Source organism: Branchiostoma floridae, chromosome 19, assembly GCF_000003815.2.
Source record: "Branchiostoma floridae strain S238N-H82 chromosome 19, Bfl_VNyyK, whole genome shotgun sequence".
Classification (NCBI taxonomy): domain Eukaryota; kingdom Metazoa; phylum Chordata; class Leptocardii; order Amphioxiformes; family Branchiostomatidae; genus Branchiostoma; species Branchiostoma floridae.
In genome coordinates, this window is record NC_049997.1 from 9,673,866 (window position 1) to 9,698,802 (window position 24,937).

General features: G+C 43.6%; 4 protein-coding genes across 4 annotated transcripts; 1 reads left to right on the forward strand and 3 right to left on the reverse strand.

The window, feature by feature from the left end:
- Positions 1-409: 409 nt before the first annotated feature.
- LOC118406338 (translation initiation factor IF-2-like) lies at positions 410-2,259 on the reverse strand. Its single transcript, XM_035806277.1, has 3 exons — positions 2,126-2,259; positions 1,625-1,723; positions 410-1,008 (listed from the first exon to the last, which is right to left on the reverse strand). The coding sequence occupies exons 1-3, from the start codon at positions 2,217-2,219 to the stop codon at positions 728-730; spliced, it is 474 nt and encodes a 157-aa protein (XP_035662170.1). The 5' UTR covers positions 2,220-2,259; the 3' UTR covers positions 410-727.
- LOC118406451 lies at positions 2,260-5,578 on the reverse strand. The gene is made up of 6 exons (XM_035806503.1): positions 5,142-5,578; positions 4,420-4,602; positions 3,830-3,982; positions 3,450-3,562; positions 3,206-3,263; positions 2,260-2,264 (listed from the first exon to the last, which is right to left on the reverse strand). Exons 1-6 carry the CDS (start codon positions 5,536-5,538, stop codon positions 2,260-2,262), a joined length of 909 nt encoding a protein of 302 aa, XP_035662396.1. The 5' UTR covers positions 5,539-5,578.
- A 6,134-nt stretch (positions 5,579-11,712) lies between these two features.
- Positions 11,713-12,549, reverse strand: LOC118406452 (antho-RFamide neuropeptides-like). Its single transcript, XM_035806504.1, has one exon. It carries the CDS (start codon positions 12,547-12,549, stop codon positions 11,713-11,715), a length of 837 nt encoding a protein of 278 aa, XP_035662397.1.
- Positions 12,550-19,217: 6,668 nt separating this feature from the next.
- LOC118407009 (intestine-specific homeobox-like) lies at positions 19,218-23,377 on the forward strand. The gene is made up of 4 exons (XM_035807422.1): positions 19,218-19,397; positions 20,266-20,842; positions 21,331-21,432; positions 22,819-23,377. Exons 2-4 carry the CDS (start codon positions 20,285-20,287, stop codon positions 23,230-23,232), a joined length of 1,074 nt encoding a protein of 357 aa, XP_035663315.1. The 5' UTR covers positions 19,218-19,397; positions 20,266-20,284; the 3' UTR covers positions 23,233-23,377.
- The last annotated feature ends 1,560 nt before the right edge of the window (positions 23,378-24,937 follow it).

The window sequence follows — 24,937 nt, forward strand, 5'->3', positions numbered from 1 at the left end:
GATTCTTATAAAACAATTTCTTTCATCATGGCTTTGCTTTCTTTCAAATCAATGGCTTTTTTAAAACAAATACATCTCACGTTACTTATACATCTGACGTTTAAGATCATTTTTCAAAACATTTCAAAGCCACAACATTTTAAAACAGCCAGAAGCAAATTTCGTAAGGTTATTGATAAGCAGAAAATTTTGCAAATGTACTGATGTTTAATACGATGTGTGTGTTTGTCTGTATGCATATGTATGTATGTGAATCTGTATGTGTGTGTGTGTGTGTGTGTGTGCGTCTGTCTGTCTCTCTCTGTGCAGTGTGTGTGTTGTGTGTGTGTGTGTGTGTCTCTCTCTCTCTGTACAGTGTGTGTGTGTGTCTGTCTGTCTGTCTGTCCATCTGTCTCTCCCTCTGTCTCTCTCTGTGCAGTGTGTTTGTGTATGTGTATGTGTATCTCTCTCTTTCTCTCTTTCTTTCTCTGTCTCTCACCCTGTAGTGTGTCTCATCAGTTTCGCAAATTAAAATTTGATGACAAACATCCACAAGTTAATAGCGCTATTATTTCTAACATACCAAAAAGGCTTACTATATACTAAGCATGCACAGGCAACTTTTGAAAAGGTCATGTCGTCATCTCATCGTGTTTCCGTTCCTCATTGTCGCCGGTACTCGCCTTAGCACCGGGGGCCTTGGTCATTCGGGGCCCGGAGCCTAGGTTTCTTCGCATGGGCCGGCAGCCTAGATCGGTATCGGTCCGGTACGTTCGTTGGGCCCGGGGCGCTGCCAGCCGCCGGTAGGTGGGGTGGGGCGTTGCCCATCATGAGGAGGTCGGGTGGGGAGTTTGCCGCTACCCGTGGGGCGTTGCCCGTGGCTGCCACCTGTGGGTCGGCTTCCGTCGCTGCCCGGCTGTCCGCCCTGTCCTCCGGGGCCCTGGTCGTTCGGCTTGCCGCGGCCGTCATCGCCATCCATGCCACCCACGGGTCCGTATCCACCATTCTGACCGTAGCCATCTTGGCGATCTGAACAATTTGGTATCAGAAATAAAAGTTAAACATCGGGAAAGCTTAGTACTAACACTGTACATAAGTCATACATGTGGTTGTATTTTCCAAAATTGTCTGATCTAACACAGCTTTCACGAATAAACAAAGGTTCAAACTAACAAACGAACATTCCCTCTAAGTAAAGCACTTCGTTGCCCATTTGACGACCTGAACAAATCCATAAAGTAACAAGTCATAAAGTAAAATTTAAAAGGAGAAATAATTAACTGTTCTTCATCGTTATATGCATGGTTCAGAATTATGCCGGCTAGTTAGACACTTCCATTTCGATGGTCGGTCACATTTTTTATCGAACAAAATAAGCAGACAAGACAAAGCAGAGACGGGCTCAAGTTGTAAAACTTATATCCGCGTCGCCACTTGTACATCATGAAAAAAAGCGACAGTAAATTTTTGCCCGTTTATGCCGAATTCTGATTACAAGTAACAGTTACGTGGGCTTTGCAAACATACAAGTGACAGAGATACATGGGAAACATACATGTGGCAAGGACAGTGATTAACATTATTGTAACAAGAAATTATTCAAATACAATTGTCTATATAAGATGACAAGTCGGCATTTGCTAACCTCTCATGTGACAGCCCTTACAGTTGCAGAGGGCGACAACCCGCCAGACGGTCTCTCCCGTGGTGTCCACTTCTCCCCGGTAGATCTTGTCCTCCTCCACTGTGTAAGGGAAAAGGCAGTTCATTAGACTGACTTGAAACAAAACTCGCGTTCGTTCAACCAATCACCCTCCCTCCTTCCTATATCTCACTGTCTGTCTCTCTTGTCGCCTCTCTCTTTTCCTTTTTCTTCTGCTCTCTTTCCATCTTTCTCCTCTCCCTCTCTCTCTCTTTTTTCCTCTCTCCTCTTCTCTCCCCTCTCTCTTTTCAATCATTCTCTTTCCCCTCCTCTCCTCTCTAGATCTCCTTTCCTCTCTCTCCCTCTCTCTCTCTCTCTCTCGTGTGAAACTTTGCTGTTCATCCAAACGTTTTACTGCCCATTGATTAAAACAAGATAAAACAGTTGCCAGCCCCGCTCGAAGTCTGCGAAGGAGGCTGGTCTATGCCACTGTACAGAACCAACCTTTCCACTCCACAAAAGGGCTGCCCGCGGCGGTGCTCTGTACCCTGATCGCCGTCTGAGCTTCAGCGGCTTGCTCGCTGATCTCCTGCGCCATCTCCTGCCGGGTCCCGGAGAACTTCGCAAAGGTGCTTCCATTACCCTGTCCACAAACGGTAAGGTGAGACATGATGTCAAACTAGTTTAGCTATAGCCCACTGAAGAGCTATAAAATCTTCCACTGGTCGTGACAGAGAAGACAAGGTACCTTAAGCTAGGGGCGTGACAACCCGCCGTACTTGCAAGTGCGTGCTGTCTACGTGCCAAAACGTATCCGTAAGTGGTAAGTGCCGTCTCCGTACGAACACGTGGCGATTCCCACGGATTTGGGAGCACGCAGACACGCCGTAGAAATTTAAGTGCATGCAGAACTTTCTCTGCGTTCGGGCTGCGGATTCGCCCTCAGTACGTGCCAGTACGGGCGACGCACCTGCCATGTACAGACTGAACGTTCAAGTTCAGGAATACGTGGCGGACGTGGCCTCCACAAAAAACCTACGGACAAATTGCACGTACGGCGGGTTGTGCCCCAGGCTTTAAGTTTAATGAAGCTGCCGCGGGCAAGTTAGCGGTGTCACTGCGTCCTGAATTACATTTGTAATTAATCCTGAATTACTCTTGACTTTGTAATGGCAATATCATGCAAAACGTACAGACATGACCAAAAAGCTACATGAACAAAACATACAAAAGAATAGAAGGTTTTGATCGTTTTTATGGATGAATTCAAATTGTTCGGTCGCATCGATGCCGTCAATGTGCCGCAGTTTCGATGGGATACCGTTTAACAGTATTTACAGATCCGCTGTGCCGGGAAAATCCCCCCTGCTCTTCTCGAAAAGTACACTGAATAGTGGACCACGGCTTAACGTCCCGACCTTAGGAGTGCAACCCTTCATTAGCATGTATATCGGATAGGCGACAGCAGATTGGTCCAGGGGTAGGGCCGTTTAAACCACTGGACTACGTACTGTACGCTACTAAAAACTAGCTTACTTGTGCTCGTTACCGGATAAAGGTGAACCAATATTACTACAAATGTACCTTCGTCCGTCTCGAACTTTGCCCGCATGCACTTCGTCCCACAGCCGTTGGACCAGCACTTTTGTATTAGACAAGACCACAACTGAACACAATGTTTTCTTGACCTGGCATTTGCATTCCACAAAATCCTTAACTAACTTCTCTATAGGTTCACGTGCATTGCAGGTTGACAACACATCATTGCAATCCAGCCACCTGGCGGGAAAGTAGGACATTTCCAGAATTTACATCTGACAGCACCTACCCGAGCGTCCGTGCTGTACAGCATGCCGCCCCGCTGGTCCGGCCGGAACAGCCACAGCTCCTGGTTCCCCTCCTCGTCCTGCTCGCCCAGCACCAGCTTACACGTTTTCACGTCTGGAACGACAATACCAGCTTTTATCTCCATGAAAAATGGATATACATTGTTTTAGTGTGTCTGTGTGTATGTCTATGTGTCTCTCTGTGTGTGTCTGTTTGTGCTTTCCAACTTTACGGACGGTGATTTCAAAGTGCAATCTCTTTTAAATTTGAAAACATGCGAATTTAAAACCACCGTCCGTCAACTTGATGTCCCTAAATACCCTGTTTTTGAAAACGATGGATACATGTTACCCCGCGAATAAAGGTAAACGAATGTACTACCTTCGTCCGCCTCGAACTTTGCCCGCATGCACTGCATCCCACAGCCGTTGGAACAGCACTTTTGCCCCGCCTTGCAGTCGTCGTCGGAACTGCAGTTGTGAGCGCAGTGGCCCATATATCCGTACGGCACCGCCGGGCACTCGCCCTGTTCTTCTGCAAAAAGGAAACACCAAAAAGACGATCATGTTTTGCACTGAATGTTGTACAGCGAAATGTTTTGTAATGAAAATGTACTGTGCTTACAAGCAAGTTTCCCCATTTCACTCCATTCTTGGAGAAGCTTTCAATATTCAAGACTAATACAGCTTAGGCTGGCGTCATATTTCCAAACCGGGACCGGTTGGGCTGTCTGTGGAATCGAAAAACAGAAATGTATACGTAAGAATATACACAAATAATGCTCACGAGTCACGACTACTAGTATTCTCTTTACGTCTTGTGTAGGTCGGTAACGTTATATTTTATATCATACTTTTCGTTCCCGAAAGCTGCCCGACCGGACCGGGTCTGGAAATGTAACGTAGGCCCAACTGAGACAAACACAATTTAAAATCTTAAAACTTAAAATCAATTGAGAAAGAGTGACCTACCTCCATCACACTTGACCCGCTCGCCCCGTCCAGTTTTGTTGTAGAAGACCGGCGCGCACCTCGCGCCGCAGTAGTCGGGCACACAATGGACCTCATCAGCCGGCTGGCCTGCGCACACCGCACCTTCACACGGGTCCGACTCGCAGGCGTAGGGCGCGTAGATACCTCCTAGGGGACACTGGGCTGTTGTGGAGAGATGAACAACAACATCGAGAAATTAAAATCAAATGTGCTCCTTTTTATCACGGAGATTCTGCTTGGAACCTTCTTGTTTTCCCGATGCCACTCTCTGAAATAACTGGTGCAATGGCCAAGTGTAAAAAAACCAAGTGTTCACCTTACAGTCGGTAGGTCGTGAGTTGAGTCCCAACTGAGTCATATCTTTATTAAATCAAAAATGGTATATGCTGTCTTCAGCAATATTCAAATATTCCTTGAAATATTATTACAGCTAGAAATCCAGCATATTTCTGCTGTAGAAATACTGCTGTGATGTATAGCTACCATGAAACATAAAAGAAGAAAAAGGAAAGTCTTAAGCGTACTTCTCCAAGCCGGCACATTACCGGCAAACAAAACTAATACTTTTTGAAATATTATTACAGCTAGCTTATAGAAAGACGGTATTTTTCTCTGTTACTGTGTTGCATAAATATAGCTGCCATGCAACTAGCATTGATATGAAGGAAGAGAAGGGAATTTCTAAAGATGTAAAAGCGTACTTCTCCAAGCCGGCGCGTTGCCGCCACGATCACCCCGGCCGCTTCCCGCCGCCCCTGCCATCATGCCGAGGGCACTCCTCCACATGTCGAGGTAGTCTCCCATTTCGCCCATCATATCGCCCATCATGTCACCCCAACCGTCGCCGTCCCTGTCGCCTCGCATGTCACCTCCCATGCCATCACCCCTGTCGCCGTCCCTGTCGCCTCCCATGCCTCCCCTGTCACCTCCCATGCCGGCAGATGCGGCCATGACACGTTCCGTAATATCGCTCAACTCATCGGGTGACAATTCATCTAGAAAACCGCCCAAACCGCCTTCTCCCAGGTCGCGGTCCCCTAGGCCTGAAACCCCCAGCAGCAAACCGAACAGCAAGACGAGCACGCACGAACGCAACATCTTGACCGCACGCGTGCCTCCTGAGTCCTGACTGACAACGCAGCCTCGTTCGACCTCAGGTATATCTTAAGAACAGTGACGCAGGAAGGACCAAGGTTGGTCTCCATGGATATAACATCATTATCTCCTTGGAAATATGATGCATAATTTATACGTATTAATCTATAATCATGGTCTGACAATGGAAAATTACACCCAATGGGTGCGGGCAATATCGCTAATGGCCGGAGGGTCTCTAACCGCATTGTTGCCAGTGGAGGAATGCTCACGCACGGCTTACAAGTTACGATGTGAATGATTACGAGTGTACTTTATAGACATGGATACGGTGTCATGGACATTTGTGAAAAGGGACCAGGTTTGTATGAAAAGCAAGAATATAGCGAAACCCTAGTCTCTACCACTCCTGCCTGGCCGAATAGTTATAGGGGATTTTGTGGCCAAGTTAGGAATAAAAGACTAGTAGTAGGAGGAGTTACGTATACTAGCAATTGACCTAGTAGTGAACCGACCGGCCGGCGGATAGCTGGATAGACTAGCGACTTCTTTGGCCCTATTTGGCCAAATTCTTCTCCTTTTTCCAGCTGACACGTCTGCCTGGAGATTAGCAAAAACCTTTCTTTTGCAGGTCTGGTATTATTGAGCGTCGTTAAATGTCAAAGATGACACAGCATATATGATTGGGTGATTAAATATTCATAGGTGGCGTGCAGGAGACAAGGCCAGTAGCACAGGGCATTGTACTACCGGTAAGTCTGTATCTGTCCGTACCAGGTGAGGGAATGGGCAATGTGTTATTACTCTAGTGAACGGTGCGTATCTCAGTATTAGGCTAAATTAGGTCACACTAAGTAAGTCTCATGGATGACATGGCGCGAAATTACCAAAATGAGCAAATATGTTGTGTTGTAGCCTAATGATTGTACTTCTAGAAGTGACGTTTGGAAGGTACACAGGATCACACAGGACTGTAGTTGTAGAAGTGAAACTAGTTGGATAGTGCACCAATATGGAAGCCATGTAGTAACCAACTTTACCAGTCTACCACACTAATGTCACTTTTACTACACCAGTTCATGTCATGAATACAGGAATGAATGCCTTGTTGGCTGTGATACCATGTTTTGTCCCTTTAATTCTTGTTACAACGTTTATGGTGTCTACTTTGAAAATGTATCCATCTTGCTTTTTCTTCCCCATCATGTTTTTTTCGCTCTATCGCACCATTTGTGCAGCCTGAAGAAGATGTCATCCATAAAATTAACTTTACGTGGGACCGCGTAGCGCAGTGGGACCGTGTTCGCCCCGTGACCGAGAGGTTGCGGGTTCGAATCCGCCTGCCGTGTTACCGATCTTGTGCCCTTGGGAAAGGCACTTTACACGGCTTTCCTCACTATACTCAGGTGAAAATAAGTACCTAGCTTCGGCTCACGGTGATTTACATCATTCACCCGGACGGGAGACCTAGCGCATATGAAAGGGTAATATAAGGGGCGGTATAAGCCCGTCGTGTGTAAACATGTGCGAACATGTGCGATCACGTCGACCGATGATGTATGTTCGTCTGTATCTCTGTGGATCTGCCGCTACCAGCCCAAAGCTGCCTAGGCAGATCCGTGTAATGAGTTGTATCACTGGCAATAAATAAAAATAAAATTAACTTGCTGTGGCCTTAGGTATAGGTATGTATGTATTGGCCCCGCCTTGGAAAGGTCATTCTCTCTATATTTCATTCCAAGAGCGAGACCAAATCATTCATATATAGCTATGATGTAACCCATATACTGTTATGGATGATATAGTGTAGTTCTAATCGTGGGATAGATGTATATTGTTGTTATAATATAATATAATAACAATAAATTGTTGTTGAACAGCTGCTGTCAAACATTTGGTAAGTACCATGTGCCGTAGTCGAGCAATAAAGTTTTATTCATTTATAATTGCGGGCGGAAACAAAAACACACCGTCTATTGAATTCTTTTGTGGTACCGTATTATCAGTCATCTTTCTCATTGTGCGTTATATAAGTTGAAATGTTCGGAGAAATCTTGTCTCTACAGTAAAATAACATAAACACACCAGACAATACCTCGTGTAATTCATATATTTTATCTAGTTAAAATACATGTGTCTAAGTAGCTTCAAACATTTTAGGAATACCTGCCATACTCCTGACCACGATCCAAAATCTTTTACCATTTTTTCAAAGACTTTCGTTCATCACCAATATAATAACAATAATAATGATAATAACTTAATTGCAAGATTATACCCGAAGGCTAATTGCAAATAAAGTAAAACAGTGGTATACACTGAATAGTATACTTAGTATATATATACGTAAAGAATGAAAATCAAATAAATTGATCAATCAATTATTCTATAGTCTAATTCTATTTCTACTTAAACTATTTGAAGGATATGGCTATCTTTTCGCATGCAGTGAAAGTCCAACATTTTCGTAGATGGCAGGGTTCATATTTTTCATAGGGTTGGACGACTTAAGCAAGAATTATTGCAAATTCATACCTGTAGGCTACTTCCAAGTGAACGATAATTAAAAATATAGTGCAAGTATATAGTGGAACAAGTATACACGTCAAACCGACTATGAACTTCGGACATTATACGTTGTTTCGGCGTAGTTTCTCCTGTACTTTCTCCCGTACTTTCCCCGTCCTTTCTCACGTAGTCTCCACGTACTTTCTCACGTAAATACCCCGTGGTTTCTTCCGTTCCCTTCCCGTAGTTTCTCTCGTAGTCTCCCCGTACTTTCTCCCGCAGTCGCCCGTACTTTCTCACGTAGTCTCCCCGTACTTTCTCACGTAGTCTCTCCGTACTTTCTCACACAGTCTCCCCGTACTTTCTCACGCAGTCTCCCCGTAGTTTCTCCCGTAGTCTCCCCGTACTTTCCGCCGTAGTCTCCCAGTCCTTTTTCCCGTAGTATCCCCGTATTCTCACCGTAGTTTCTCCAGTAATGCCGCTCGTAGTTTTTGGCGTACTCTCCCCGTAGTTTTTCCCGTAGTCTCCCCGTACTTTCTCCTGTAGTCTCCCCGTACTTTCTTCCGTACTCTCCCCGCACTTTCTCCCGTACTCTCCCCTACTTTCTCCCATACTCTCCCCGCACTTTCTCCTGTAGTCTCCCCGCACTTTCTCCAGTAGTCTCCCCGTACTTTCTCCCGTAGTTTTCCAGTTGCTCATCCTAACTTTTTTCGCAAGAAATCTAAGAGCCCCCCTCCCCCCGAACTTTCCGAAACCGACTTTCCTCCATGCTGCTTCGTACCTTAAATGTCGCCTCTCACAGTTCGCCTCTCCCTCTATCGCCCCTGCCGCCCCTTCTTCCTGCTCTCATCCCCTCCCCTCTGTCGGGCCCCATGTAGTATTCCCTGTCGTAGCCCATACCGTCTCCCCTGCCAAAACGAAAGACGTCTTCTTCTCGGGGGTCTCGGTGCACAGGGTGCCTCAGTGGTTCATCTCTCCTGAAGTCAGGGAAATCTCTCCTGTAGCGTTCATTGCCTTCTCTCTTTCAGAACTCCGGCAAGTCTGTCATGTAACGCTCCCTGCCTCCTCTCTTTGCGAACTCTGGATGCTCTCTCATGTAACGTTCCCTGTCGCCTCTCTTTCCATCTTCCGGAAATTCTCCCATGTAAGCTTCTCTCTTTTCTCTCATCCTATCTTCCGGGAATCGTCTCTTTCCCCCTTCCTTTCCTTCCCAAGTTGCCCAAGGGTACTTTATCCGGGGGTCTTCGAATTCGAAGCCTCTATCGTCGGCGCCTCTGGGTCTTCGTCTGCGGGCCCGTTCGTCGTTCTCGGGCCTTTTCGTCGCATCGCCGCCCTTCTTGTTCCCTCCTTCTCCCCCGGACTCGTCGCTCTTCCCGCCATTTTGCTCCTCCTTCCCGCCATTTTGCTCCTCCTTCCCGCCATTTTGCTCCTCCTTCCCGCCATTTTCCTCTTCTTTCCCGCCAATTTCCTCGGCAGGCACCGGTTCACAGGACACCGCCTGCAGCAAGCCGAGTAGGAGAACGCAGACCCACCAGCGACACATCTCGACTGTCTCGTCTCTTCTGACTACGGACGACTTTAACGATCTTTTCAATCAACACTAGGTATATATCATGTTACAGGCAATAACTTAATGAGGTTTTTTTTAGATGAAATGGTTTTAAATAATCAGGATTGAATTTCTCATAGACGACAAAGAAAAACAACATCTGCGAGCTAACGCCAAATATTTCACTGCCATTAATATATACTTTCTAAAAGTGATGACATGTATACTACTAAGCACGGTCCATATGTCTTTGACACAGGAATCCTATGTATAAATATGAACGTTTTATGAGTGTGACAAAGCACGACTGGAGAAAAGATTGCAAGGGGAAAATGAATAAAAGTTTGACAGAAATATTCATGGGTCGCGTGCCGCCTTTTGTGGGCCTGATTAAGTCTGTGCTTGTTCGTGCCAGGCGTAAGAAGGACAACTTGTTGCTGTAGTCTCGTTTGATAGATCTGCATACTCTAACAACAGAGGTTCGGCTCCGACTGATTTCACACTATTTTCTACTCTTAGTTTTTGTGACTGTGCATGCAATTAGCCTTCGGGCATGATTCTGCAAATAAACCATTGATTTTTATGCGTCCCTAGTTTTAGGAATTTTGTCGGCCTTTCAATTTTGTCCCCTTTTCTTCATGTCCGTTAGTCCGGTGGACAGGAAGAATATAGAGAGCCGCATAAAGCACGTGCCTTGTTTCAGTACCATGGACAGAACCTAGAGTAGTCCCAATATGACAGTTGCGCAACGTGCGCAGGCTAGGGACCCTGCCAAGCTTCAAATCTTATAATACATATCATTGAATTGTAATGTGCCGTCTTCTTGAAAGCAAAATAGCAATGTGGGAATCGACGCCATTGAAGAGAACTACATTGAATGATTCCTTGTTTCAGTACCATGGACAGAACCTAGAGTCGTGCCAATATAATAGTTGCGCAGAGCGCGCAGGTTAGGGACCCTGGTGGGAACTTTGGTTGGAGAGATAAAAGGAAAGGCTAATAGTAGGCTTTCTGGGCTTTTTTTATCTTTTTTAGGGGGGGGGGGGGTCGGCCGGCCGGTCGGCGGGACAAGCAACCCAGTACAAAAAGCCAGCAAAAGTGTATTATGAGAAACAAAGGCACAGAGAGCCTGCTATGGAGTCTTATAAAAGACAATGTGAAAGGGGTGGGATCCGCCCTCTATTACCGAGCCCCACATACAGTGGATAACAACCCACTGCCACTATAGCCTCAAAACGGCTATAGGACTACCTTTACCTACTTTTATGTTTACAAATGTATTAGTAGATCTAACGCCCTTTTTGTTACCCTGGTATCCAGCCGTAATGTAGCTCCCGAGTCTCTTCTCTCTTCTTTGCAAAGTGGATAGAAGAGACTCGGGAGCTATATTACGGCTGGATACCAGGCTACCTTTTTGTATCAGTGATCTCATACAGAGTCATAGCTTCCACTTTCTTATCGTGGATCATAAGATCACAAGAATGTGCTGATATCCGCTACCAACTACAGCTCATTTGCGTTCCAATGCGTTCATATTTTGAGGCTACGTGCAAGGGTGCTCATGTACTTACTAACATGGTTTCATTTGTTGAATAGGTAGGGAGGTTTTAATTGAAGACAACAGCGAGGAAAAGAAAAGACAGCACGTATTGCAACTGAAAAGAATTACTCAGTGACATAGACATTTGAATCTCAAACCTATATACACCCTGTACTAATGACGGTCACTGCAAATGTAAAAAAGAACCTCCACCATAGAAATTGTTGTATAGCTGATTTATTGTACACATCAATATAGCCAAATTTTACAGAGGTCACTCTTGCTGAGGCTGATATCTGATTAAATGTGTTCATTTCTTGTACATAAAGTGAATTCCTTTGCCAATCCTTGTATGTACATTATCTTCCGCCACAAAGATGACCTTTGACTTGACAAGACTATGCCTAAGATTACGTCAGGCTCGCGGTTAAATACTCCGCGTAACATCATGCAGTGTTTCCTTATATTCCGAGTCATCTTCGTATTGCAAGTCGGCTTCTTGTAATATGCCAATTGGTGGCCTGACGACAAGGCCTGTCACTCTCCATCCATCTCCGCCGCCGTCTCCACGGGGAGATCATCAGGGCCTTACCCGGGGCCCTCCCCTGCCACGGACCCTTCTTCCTTCCTTGCCGTCGAAAACGTCATCTTTGAACTTGCCTTTTTCGAACGTTCCTTCTTTCCTGCCTTCTTCGTTTCCTCCGAACATTCCGGGGAACTTCCCGCCCTTTTTGCCTTTTCCGATTCCGGGGATCTTTCCGTCTTCTTTGTCTGCTCCCATTCCGGGGAACTTACCGGAGAACTTTCCGTCTTCCTTGCCTTTTCCGATTCCGCCAAACATTCCGGGGAACTTTCCGTCCTTCTTGCCTCCTTCCATCCCGCTGAACAGCCGTTTGAACATGTCCTTTTTCTTGCGTCCTTTCATTCCGCCAAGTAGTCGGCCCAACATTTCTTCTTTCTCGCCTTCTCCAATTCCGCGAAACAGTCGGCCCAACATTTCTCCCTTCTTGTCTTCTCCAATTCCACGGAACAGTCGGCCCAACATTTCTTCTTTCTTGCCTCCTTCCATCCCGCCGAACATTCCGTTGATCAATCCGGTAAACTTTCCGTCTTCCTTGCCTTCTCCCATCCCGAACTTTCCGTCTTCCTTGCCTTCTCCCATCCCGAATTTTCCGTCTTCCTTGCCTTCTCCCATCCCGAACTTTCCGTCTTTCTCGCGGCCGAAAGGTTCGCCTTCCTTGCCGTCGAACAGTTCGCCTTCCTTGCCGTCGAACAGTTCGCCTTCCTTGCCGCCGAACAGTCCGGCTGACCTGAAGCGTCCTCTGCTTCCTCCCCTCAGGCTGCCTCCATACATCGGTCGACAGGACACCCCCATCAGCAAGCCCATGAGCAGGACGAGAACAAACGAACGCGACATCTCGACTGACAGACAACTTCGCCTCTATCTGACGAATTTTAGATCAACACCAGGTAAAGATATCTTTCAATCGATGACGTAGGAAGGTCAGTTACCATGGAAATCTGACGGTCTGTAGCACGAAGTCCTGTTTAATGAAGTCATCTTCTCAAGATAGGAATTTACTGTTCTATCATTACAAGCAACATCCCATACTTACAGGGGCTTCAACTGATTAGAACTAGATTGTTTGCTAGCCTACTAGCAGGCTTTACTAGGCCAAGCTTGTGGGCTTATAATATGTTTTTTTCCTCTGATCTCTGATGGCATATGAACTCACTTTATTTTAGCCAGCCTCTTGCTTTGAGACTCCGAAATTTATAAGGTTCTTCAGAAAAAATCGAGTTCAATAGGACAAAATTCACTAATCATTAGGATAGAACACATTATGAGATTAAAAAAAACAGCCTGCAAGATCCTGAAATGGAGGCTTACATATCCCATGGTAATAGGGACTCCGACTGACTAAAACTAGATTGTTTTCTGTGAAAGAGACGATGTCGCAAGGCAGAAGTACTGATCTCCAAGCAGATGTTGGGTGGAGAAAATTGCAACTATTTTGACCTGTCAACTTTTTAATACTTTTCTTCCCCAAAATGAGAGAAAAGACGGCCTGTAGAAAACTTTGTCTATCCAATATCTGCTGGGACTTGAACGGGTACCACTTATGATTTCACTTCGCTGGTACCGGGAGATCTAAACTGTCTACTTTTTTTCAATGTTCTTTCAGAAACTTGTAGTATATCATGTATGTACAGTTAACAGCTATTCTTTTTATGAGCAAAAAGTGCCTGAAATTAATCTGAAATATTATTTTTATCATTGCCGTGCCTGTAGTAAGATATGTCGGTATGGTATACATCTGTCATTTCATGGGCCTGAAGTGACTTGATTAAAGTTTAAATATTCATAAGTCGCATGCAGCCTTTTGTATTGATTAAAGTGCTTGTGACACCAATAAAATGACACTTAGCTAACGTTGATAACGTCATACACAAACAAGACGAGAAGGTACTTCAAGCAACAAAGTCAAGCAAGCAGCTACTTTTTATTTTTCTAATCACTGTCTAATCGTCTTCGTGCAAAAAAAACAGTCACATCGCTCACAATTGTGGGGCATCTCTCCTGTACATTTTCTCATATGTACGGGTAGAATAGACATGGCAACCATCCTGTATCCACACTCTCCACACATGTGAGCTTATCTCCTGTGTGGCTAGCCGTCTGTCGGACTAAACTGCTTTTCTGCATAGTAGAATAGTCTCACCTGTTACATTTGAGTTTCTCATCTGTATGTTTTCTCATATTCATTCATTTATTCGTTTGGCTGATATTAAGGTATCTCGGTTGGCTAAATTGGCACTTTGACCTTCCACTGTTTTCTTATTAATGAATTAAGAACGAATGGAGCCGTAATGAATGTTGATAGATGGGCATGAAAGAATTCTAAATCTGATTTTTTGGGGGCCAAATTGATGACGTCATCATTTTCCTTGCCTCTGATATTATTTTTTTCTATGACAAAATACAGCACTTTGGTACATACCACTGCAATGAAACTTCGTTTTTCGTTGCATAATGATGAAAGCTAGAAACTCACGGTTGCGCAAACTGATATCTACTAATGATCTGTAGTAATTAGAAAATGTTTGTTTTCAGTTTCAGTTTCAGTTTATTTATTGAAAGCTGACAGAATCTTTATTTGCTCTCTGCCACCAATGGGCCACAGCAATGTAACATAGATATACAATCAACAAAACAATGAAATCATAAATAACTAGACACAAGTTACAAATGAAATCAATAAAACAAAGGCCAATTGTACATCAGTTAAATGAAATGAAAATATGATCAATATAATGGCAGAACCAAAACCATAGTTATATTAATTAAACTTCATGAACAAAAGAGAAATCATAAAACCTAACAAGGACATGAGCTTATGTGGGACAAATAACAATTTTTCAAATGAATAACTAAATCAGAAGAAACAAAAACCATGTAAGGGTTAGTCCTCACAATTAGTTATATCAAATTAAAATAATTGCACATCAACACAAAACAAATCATCAATTAAACATAAGGAGGACAAAAGTTCATGAACAAAGAGAAATCATAAAACTTAACAAGGACATTTATCCAGGAAAATACATCGCCTTCTGGCGTTTTTCAATACCTCCTGGTGGGCCGGGAGACCCCAACATAAATTAACACAAAATCACAACAACTGAATCAAAATTGAAATCAAAGGTCAAACTTAAATAACTAAACGTCAGGTGTCAACTATTTACAATACAAATAACTCAGGATAACTTAATATAATAATGGTAATAATAATAATAACAATAATAACACATTCAGGCAGTGGATCAACTTAAAATCAAAGTAACGAAAAGTAGAATTTGCATATCAATGTGTCGCTGGTCGGGCAGTGTTTGTTTCAAAGTTGATTTGCAAATGAAAAATAACAGTCAGAAGAGAACATAAATGTCAGTCTTAGCATCAAAACATAATACAAAAATCAAACAAAAGAATCCACTGTGATATGACAGGAACTAAAGTTAAAATATATACAATCAGAATCGTTTAGTCCTGGTCATACAATCGTTTAAACTGTGACAGTGTCCTCGCAGATCTTAATTGGGACGACAGGGAATTCCAGAGCACCGCCCCTGAGTATGAAAAAGCTTTCTTTCTGAGTATGAAAAAGTTTTCACCTAATTAAAAAAATTAATTCTTAATAACTACAACAATCTGTAGTTATTAAGAATTATTATTTTTAATTAGATGAAAACAAACATTTTCTAATTACTACAGATCATTAGTAGATATCAATTTGCGCAACCGTGAGTTTCTAGCTTTCATCATTATGCAACGAAAAACAAAGTTTCATTATAGTGGTATGTACCAAAGTGCTGTATTTTGACATAGAAAAAAATAATATCAGAGGCAATAAAAATGATGACGTCATCAATTTGGCCCCCAAAAAATCAGCTTTAGAATTCTTTAATGCCCATCTATCAACATTCGTTACGGCTCCATTCTTTCTTACGAATTCATTAATAAGAAAACAGTGGAAGGTCAAAATGCCAATTTAGCCAACCGAGATACCTTAAAGTCAGCCAAGGTCGCCCAACTAGCCATGGCTATTATAAAGTGTTGGCTTGGGAAAGAAATACAAATACATTAGATAACAAGTACAGTGATACATAAAATTTAAACAAAGTATGATACAAGGTTTTTACATAAACATTTCGTTTCCTCTTGGATGATGAACGGCACTTTCTTTAGTTGCTACGTTGCTAGGTTACCTCATTTCTGAGATCTTCTGGGAAATCTAATGAGTACTAATGAACCTGTGTAAAAGCCAAAGATCCCTCTGTGCGCAGTTCCGAGCAGGGATATTACCATTGTACATTGAGACTGGACGGTATCAAGCAATACCTGAGGATAATAGAATCTGCACAATGTGTAGCCTGGGCGAGGTAGAAAATGAGGCACACTTTCTTTTTTACTGCCCGTTTTATGACGACTTGCGAGAAAGCATCTTCTGCAAAATGTTGACAAATGTCCAGAGGTCATCTGGGAACGGGACGAATTCAGAATTAAGTGATTGTTTGAAGAGGGGGTCTCCGAAATTTCGAACTTCTTGCGCAAAGCTTGGAACAAAAGAAGAAGGCGATTATACATGTAAGGGTAGTGGTAGTGTGGTAGCTGGTTTCGATGGCGTCCCTTACATAGAGTTCGTGCGATTAGCTGCCGATGTTAGTTGTACACGCAAAACCCAAGAAAAACACGAGGAGTCGGTGCTACGTCGGTACTTCTTTGTTCACTCTCTCTTTCTCAACGTCTCATTCTCCTCTCTTCTTACTCTCACTCCATACAGAAGTGCTCCTCTACTATTTATATGTTTCCTTATCTATTAGTGAAAGTTACATTTTTCTGTGTCTTAATCATGATGACTTATATCCTGGGCAGTTGATGGGAAGCCACAGGATTGTGTCCCAAATATGGTTATGTCCTTGTACAGTGACCAGAGAATCGTGCTTTCTGACTAAAGAGACCTGTCCCCCACCGGAGGAACGGTGATTAAGCCTCTCCTGGGGTCATTGCTCACAGTGTTCCTTGTGCCATCTCAGAACTAAGTGAGAGTGACTTACAAGTTTGGTATCTTCTAGACATGAGTGTACATGCACATACTGCACTCTATTACATACACTTGAACTCACAACCTGTCCATTTATGTACAACTATTACTGTACTACATGTATTATGTTTTGCTTATTTTCTGTATAAACTCTGCTCTGTTTAGCTCTGCGAAACCCTTGTTTGATGGTTTTGATTAATGTGATTATGATTTGATATCTGGTCTGTTACCCGATTTGTATAATGGCTTCCGATTATGTTCCTGTCTACTATTATGTTTTCCCTTATCTTCTGTATAAACTCTGCTCTGTTTAGCTCTACGAAACCCTTGTTTGATGGTTTAGTTTTGATGATTATGATTTGATATCTGGTCTGTTACCCGATACCGATTATGTTCCTGACGTTCTTTTATGTTATAATATCCTCTGTTCAATTATGATTTGTATTGTATGAGTCTTATAAGCCCACGTGGGCTGGGCGTTCTAACGCATGACACGTTAATAAAATTCATTCATTCATTCATTCTAATGAGTAAATGACTGTTCTACTAATCTCCAAGCAGATCCTACGGTGCCATAAGATAGTATCAAAGTTGGCCAAGGAGTATAGCCGGCTAAGGGAGTCAAACGGGCATTGGAGACGGCAAGTTGGATAATATACATTACGCACCGTGGATCTGGTTCGAGATTATGTTCTACTTCCTACAGCGTGGTCACGATGCTGGGAGGCCCGTTGCAGTCAGAGTCGCCACCGTTCTCATCGTCCGTGGCGTTGCGCCCCTTGCGGTGCATCCTATAACAGCAGTACGGCAGGTACACGCACAGCACCAGGAACAAAATGGCGCCCACGGCGGTGACGCACACTGTCGCCAGTCCCGACTCGTACGACATCTCTTGTCTCAAAGATCTCCAAAAAACAGATGATTATGAGCTTAAAGACGCCTGCTATCCGCCTTGCGTCTTCCACTCCAAGACAAGCCACTTACTAGCTAGGCATTCCTGACTGTATGTCTTCAAGTCAACTGTACGTAATAACTCTGGTGAGATATTGAATGATATCTCGATAAAAGGTATTATGATTACAGACGTATCCCACACGGTGACGAAAGAGGTCTTCCCGCTACAATGAATGAGAAGAAAAGTTAGTGTTAAGTGAAATGTTTCTATAAGAGATCTCTGTGTCGTCTTCTGATCGTGTTCTTACTGCGTTGCTGCTTGGGTCAAGGTCATCCCGGCGTCACCACTCAAAGAACACGCCAACATCACACCTCTATCATGTCCGCATCACGTGATCCACCGGTCAAGTCCGAAGGTTCCTAGCCCCTGGTCGAAGCCAGCTTCCTCCTGGACTTGCAGGTGTGAAGTTGAAGGAACACCTTGCTCGGTCCGATGAAGATCAATGTCTTAACATTTTAACCCGAAAGACTAAAATAACGATATATTCTCACAGAAGTAGCATAAGCTGGCACTTAAAGCCTAGCTGGCGACGAATAAAGATCTCACTATACATCTACAATGTATTTATATGCTCTGTCGACCACAGACGTTGCTAAGCAACAACTATATTGCCAAAGCATGCATGCTAAGATTATCCCTCGGCTAATTTTAATCACAGGGCAACGCTCTAGGAAATCAATGACATTATATAATATCCTTACAGAAATGTACTTATCAATGACATTATATATTGATAAATGCTATTGTGGAAATGTCCTAGCGATATCAGTGTTTAACAGGCTGCGGGAGAAATTAAACGAGAATTTGCGTGTTTTTTTTTTAAATAAAAATCCATCTGTGGTGGTACACCTACACTATTTCAATACACGAAGATAAGCTTGTTTTAACTTTTTTTCGTTTCATTATGATATATGTATATTAACTTGACAAGAATAAGAGCACTGATCGAAAGCTTCTTGATAAGAGATTAATTTGTGTATGGAAATAGCGTATAGAATCTCTGTAATCTGCGTTTATGTATAGTTCTGGAACTACATTAATACTACAGACGACAATCAAGTGATTCGGATTTTTCTGGATGGTTCGATCGTGTTATTTGTGTAGTAGTCTTTAGCGAGCTATTGTTCCAAACAATGCTATTGTTTAACCAAGCACCTTGAAAACAAGGAAAGCTACTTACACATCCTTTACAGAGAAGACAATGAAGAACAAAAACAGGAGACAATGAAGAACAAAACATGATTATGTGGCCAACCACACAGACAATGTCTCTTAATCACATAATTAGTCGTCCCAACACCAGAAGCCTTTTCGCGCTTTTTTTTCTTCTCACCTAACCTGTTTAGACAAACTCCTCATTTACATAACCATGACTAGCCTATTTAAGAACCCGCGTCGGTTCTAAATGATACATAAACACCATGCAAAATAGTCAAAGCTACCCACACCCCTTTTTGACAATACAAGTTCTGTAGCACAAATGCAAGAGACAATCGGTAATTCTGGTATTTGATTGGTTCTTCTGTTGTCATGGAAATGAGGGGAGATGGCGTCATCAGCAGGTGAGTGACATAAAACGCGGACAATCACAGGTGTTGGCGTCATTTCTTGAAGACGGCGTGAGGCGAGTGGTTGTGTAGTAAGGAGAAGTGCTGAAGATTTCTCAAGCGACTTGGAAGAAGTCGAGACGACACAGGGCGATACCAGGTAAGATGCTCCGTACCCTTGGCAAGGAGGTTCTTGATAGAACCTCATTTCTTCATATGAACAATGAAGTCGACGGGAAAAGACGTAATGATAATTGCTTTGCCATTACTCGTCATGGCGGACATGTCACATTATAGTCGTCATTTCTCTACTCGTACATACAACTCTCGTTTGCCAACCCCGAAAATTAGGGTGTACTAATGGCAACAACGATTGTAATCCGTTGGTAATTTTGTAACATCAACGTGTTGTGTGTGTGTGTGATTTGAACATCAAATCATTCATGTAGCGTTTACCATATGTAACAACGAGGAAATTTCATCAGATAAAAGCTCATTGCTAGGAACAAGACAGGAATTACATGTGTATAATGACAACATTTTATGTTCCGTTTGTCATTTTGCGTAACGTTAACACGTGTGTGTGTGTGATGTGAACCACTAAATCACAGTAAAGAATCTTGCTTGAATAGCGCATTCTTATCTGGCGAGACAGTGATTTCCATATGTGAGAAAATTTTAATGAACAAAATCAAATGTCGCAAATGAAGTGCGTGTTTAAAATAACGATGGTTTCTGCTATCACTCGTATGCTCAAAATCATACTGACGGTGTAGATAATTACTCTCCAAGCAGAGGTTGGTGGAGAATTTTTTTGAACCAATGGGTGGGGAGGGACGAAAAATTTGAGCCACAAATCTCAGAATTTTCCCCATCAACCTCTGCTTGGAGAGTAATTGATGATAATATTTCGTATCTACAATGATTATCTGTATCTACAAATATCATGCTTAATCTTTTGTTTTAAAGTGTAAAAGTTGGAATATGAAGATCTGCATATGAATTGTCATTTTTTTTCTGTCTTAGAGCCACCTTGCTACATTCAAAATGGCGGCCCCAAGAACTCAGAACTTCCAGCGGGGAAGAAGCCCCCTGTACGTCGCCGTGCCATTGGACTTCGGCTGTCCTCCGGGCGGTCCCCCAAACGCCGTGGCACCCGTTCCGAACTACTACTACCCTTACCAAGGCCGCACCAGGCACTACATCGACAGCATCCTGGAATCCCCCAAGAGACCCTCCGAGCTTTCCCCGCCGTTTCCCGTCAGCACCCTTGACCTGATGCGACACAACCCCCACCGGTTCATGACCCCAGGGTCCGAGACATCGGACCAACAGAGCGTGTCCTCGGCCTCAGAAGGCACCATCTCCCCGCAGCCTCTACTCGACGACTACGATGCCTGTCCCGACGAGGTCAAAAACTTCTCCCTGGGACAGAAAGAACTAGAGATGTCCCAACCACCAGAGAAGATTCTAGTCCCCAGCCCGACCCCTAGCACACCCTCGCCTCCGGAGCGCATCCCCAAGAAGTCTTCGACTCCGCCGCCAAGTACCACAGACTCCGACAAGAAAGCCAAGAAAACAAGAACCACCTTCAAATACCACCAGGTAAATCCAGTTTATATATAGCATCTCTTGTTTTAAAAGTTCAATATGGGATCAACATGTATGTAATTATTTGTATGTATGTATGTATTTATGTTTGCATGTATGCATGTGTGGTTTGGCGACGGAGTGAGGTATCAGATCTATAGATGCATGTACCCGTATTTGCACCATGGCAATATAGGGGAAGTTACAAAATGGAGTTTATTGCAGAACAATTGTAACGGGTACAATGTAAGGCAGCTGGTCAGTTACATTAATATAAATTAAATACAACAGCACTTGATAACAAATAATTTTATGTAATACGGAAGACAGTGGGCTACGCAGCTACATATGTTGATGAAACATGTTTTTACGTTGTTGCCTTTTCTTTGTATGGAGGGATTTATATAATATACTGGTCTATAGACAGAAATTGTGTCTGGACATGACGGTAGCATTGCCTGAAGACCGTTGACAACGTTTCCTCCTCTCCCCGTTCCCGCCAGGTGAGCGCGCTGGAACAGGTGTTCGCCATGACGCACTACCCGGATAACGACACGCTGGACTGGCTCACCACCACGCTGCAGCTGCCAGAGGCCAAGATCAAGGTCAGTCTCACAAACACGACAGTTCTGAATCTCCAAGCAGATCTTACGGTGGCATAAGATAGTATCAAAAGCTGTCAGAGCAGTGAAGCCGGCCTAGGAGTGTGTTTGATTCTCTTTGACCCGCTGTACTCCTTAGCCAGACTTGATACTGTCTTATAGCACCGGCAAATCTGCCCTGAGATTAGACAGTTCCACGTAGGCATGTCTAGCGGAATTATAGGTAATATGCCAAAGGCAATGTCCCGTAAAAGAAAACAGTCATTGTATCTACCCTTCTTTCGATTTACATAACGATGTCAAGACGGGTTTTGTTTTCTTTTACGGGGACTTAACCTTTGACATATTAATTACCTAGAATTGATGTCGCTACACATGCGTTCTTATCTCTGCGAGAGGGCTTATAATAAGTACGGTCATCGTTCCAAGTACGCATGTGCAGCGACAGGAATTGTGGGCGATGTGTCAAAGATGAAGACCCCCGACTTAAGGTAGCAGAACACAGTATTAATGGGCGAACCCCGGGGGTCTATGACGCGGGTACATCAAATAGTACGGATAAACTTGTTGAAGGAGAGGTAAAAAGCCTTATTTGAGGGGCAGCCAGATATAACCTGTGCTGCGTGGTCACGGAAGGTGTCGATTGTATGGTTTGGATTGTGAAAGTTTTCTATTTCGTGTATAAATGCGCCCCATTACGCAACTGCCTTTCTAGTGTGAGAAGGCTGCAGTTCTGTGACCTCCGCATAGGGGCATTTCAAAGAGGGCGTGAGAAGACGATACGCCGACAGGACTTTGTTGTTTTTCAATATTTTGTGACTTGTACCCTGAACTCAAACATATTTGTTTTTGGTATTCCAAAAGTGCACCCTACTATATTTTTTTCCGCGTCGAAGCCAGTCACTTTGAGGCCCTTAACTATAGAAATCCCCATAGGCCGAAAACTGTGTTCTGCTACCTTAAAAAAAAGCAGTTCTCGTATTGACCCGTGACTGTCTGTGTGCCAGTTGACAGCATACCTCGTGGTCTTTATAATATATGGGTTGTTTGCAAATTGTCGAGAAGAACCTTACGATTACGCTTGAATTATTACATCATGGCCTACTGGCGGGTGTGGTCCTACAACAGAACATTCTCGTTTGATATCTCTTGTTCGGGACATGCTATGGTCGTGGCTTTTGTGTTCGTAAAGAAGTAGGTTCACCCTCTGGCGGCTTTTTTGGAACTGCAGGGAGCAATTTTGTACAACTTTACAACTCAAGAAGGGGGTGGCGGATCGCCCTTTTTTGGTATGTAGATAGTTGACGCGATGATTGACATACATGTAATTAGATGCGAATTATGCAAATTAACAGTAAAGTTTTATGATATTCTGCATCACCTCTCCAGGTGTGGTTCCAGAACAAGCGTGCCAGGTGGAAGAAACAGCGAGTCAGCGAGTTCGGCACCATCCATCCCGGCGTACCTGGTGCGCAGGCGCACTACATGATGACGGACCCATGGTCCCCCCACATCATTCCCAAGGGGGCCCCTCCGGCCGTCCCGAAAACCCCCCTGCAGTACACTGCCCCCACCCCCGGAAGCTACCCCCCGTCCCCCACCGTACCCCTGCCGCCCCGGCTCCCCTTACACTCCGTCCCGGGACTGAACCCTACCTTGGCGGCTACGTCATCCATCCCAACACTCCCTGCGGCATCCATCCCATCACTCCCCTCGGCAGCCACGACTAGATACGCTCTACCACAGTACCAGGTACCTACGTCGGTACATGCGCAGTACCCAAAGACCACCGTGTACCAATAACAACAGCAGAACTGGATATTGCCTAAGGACAATGTCAGCACACGAGTCATTTTAACAAATGTATACGAGTATGTCATTTTTTAGTGTCTAACACGCTAAATGTTATATCTACGTCTTTTTTTCATGAATGATTTTAAATTTGCAACATAATCTCAGGAGTTGAAAATTATGCTACCGTCTCTGTGTCATTTCAGTTCATTTTCACAAAAGTCTAGTGCAAGCTGAAATGTTCTGTATCCCACAGTGCATCGCTTTTCTTTATAAAAAAATTTAGCCGTGATGAATTGTGGGACTGAAAGTTCACTTGCACTCTGTGGTCAGGATGCAGACAACAATGCATTGCGCGTCTCTTAGGAACAATTATGCCAAGATTGAGCTATTTGCCACTTTATTCTATCAAATTCAGTCAAAGAACCACAAGAGCAAGGGGAGATTCTTCGTAACTCCTAGCAAAAACAAGGCATTTCTTACCGAATTTTTAAAGAAAGAAGTAGTAGTCTGATTATAAATTTATGTTGTAGATATCTCGATCTTTATACTTTAAAATCTTAAGGGACGTGAGATGTTTTTACGTCCTCTTCCTGACCGATGTGGAAAATAAATTTTACAGAGACGGTGACGTATTTCAACAGATCTATATGTTTGCAAAACAATGCTCCTTACTAAGTTTGTAACGAATGAAATTCGTGTATAGTCTATATGTCAGTCGTGAGCACCAATGTTGTGTCCAACGTCTGCACATTTGTGGCTTTTTTTTTGTCGAAAATGAGGTCTATGTATATTTTCCCTCGCTGCTATAATGTTGAACACGATGTGTTATTTGTATATATGTATTAACATCATGTTCGCCATATGCTGTAAATTTGTACATGTGTGTATATATCCGTGTATGAAAGCACGTCGTATGAGTGTAATACATGTTTATGCACTTGAAATTGGCTTGCGTTTTTTCTTTTACTATTAAGTATATAAACAAGGAAAAGTAAAAATGGTGACAAAAAGGCCCATTCTTCCTGTTTCAAAGTCTACAACTGAAACACCACTGCAGTCCCAAAAATAGGTTGGAGGGCTATCACCTCCTTTTTGTATCCTTAGGCTCCCGAGAATTCCAGACCTTGAGTTTGCGACCTGTCGACGGTTTGCGGACAGACAGGTGGTTCGTCATGACAAAGTAAACGGAGCACTCCACAGCTGCTGGATTTTGAAATCAGGCAAGTCTCTCTCAAAGTCTCACAGCTGCTAAATGGTCTAACGACACCACACTTTCAACGATATAGTTATCAGCTAGTTCCCTAACCTTCGCATGACCTTGGCGAGCGAATCCTCCTCCGCATCTCTGTGCTTACACTCCCACTCAGTCCGCCCCCTTCCCCCTTGCAGACAGACCGATGTTCCTTCTATCGTCATCACCCCCGCGCCTAGTTACGGGAAAGGAGGTCCTGATCCCGACATATCCCTGATCCCCAGCCAGTTTGGAAAACAAACGTTGCTAAGGACCAATGTCAGCTGACTAAGTTGGTATGCTAAAAGCAGCTATGTCACAACCATTGTCTAAGTTTCCCAAAACTGAAAAATTATGGCCGAGTTTCTCAGGTTGGTTTCTAGCCTGGTAGCCTAGAGCACAGTCTTGTTGGTTGAATATGTCGTTTCTAGTAGTCGCTACTATGTCAAGACTGGAATCCAGGCTACTACAAACTCAGGGGGC

Excerpts from the sequence above, each read along its gene's own strand:
- LOC118407009 (XM_035807422.1), top strand. The coding sequence starts at position 20,285 with ATGGCGGCCCCAAGAACTCAGAACTTCCAGCGGGGAAGAAGCCCCCTG. Across the intron at positions 20,843-21,330 it reads CCACCTTCAAATACCACCAG|GTGAGCGCGCTGGAACAGGT; the intron begins GTAAATCCAGTT and ends CGTTCCCGCCAG. Across the intron at positions 21,433-22,818 it reads TGCCAGAGGCCAAGATCAAG|GTGTGGTTCCAGAACAAGCG; the intron begins GTCAGTCTCACA and ends TCACCTCTCCAG.
- LOC118406451 (XM_035806503.1), bottom strand. The coding sequence starts at position 5,538 with ATGTTGCGTTCGTGCGTGCTCGTCTTGCTGTTCGGTTTGCTGCTGGGG. Across the intron at positions 4,603-5,141 it reads CAACGCGCCGGCTTGGAGAA|CCCAGTGTCCCCTAGGAGGT; the intron begins GTACGCTTTTAC and ends TCTCCACAACAG. Across the intron at positions 3,983-4,419 it reads GCGGGTCAAGTGTGATGGAG|AAGAACAGGGCGAGTGCCCG; the intron begins GTAGGTCACTCT and ends TCCTTTTTGCAG.
- LOC118406452 (XM_035806504.1), bottom strand. The coding sequence starts at position 12,549 with ATGTCGCGTTCGTTTGTTCTCGTCCTGCTCATGGGCTTGCTGATGGGG.
- LOC118406338 (XM_035806277.1), bottom strand. The coding sequence starts at position 2,219 with ATGGCGCAGGAGATCAGCGAGCAAGCCGCTGAAGCTCAGACGGCGATC. Across the intron at positions 1,724-2,125 it reads CCCTTTTGTGGAGTGGAAAG|TGGAGGAGGACAAGATCTAC; the intron begins GTTGGTTCTGTA and ends TCCCTTACACAG. Across the intron at positions 1,009-1,624 it reads TAAGGGCTGTCACATGAGAG|ATCGCCAAGATGGCTACGGT; the intron begins GTTAGCAAATGC and ends CAAATTGTTCAG.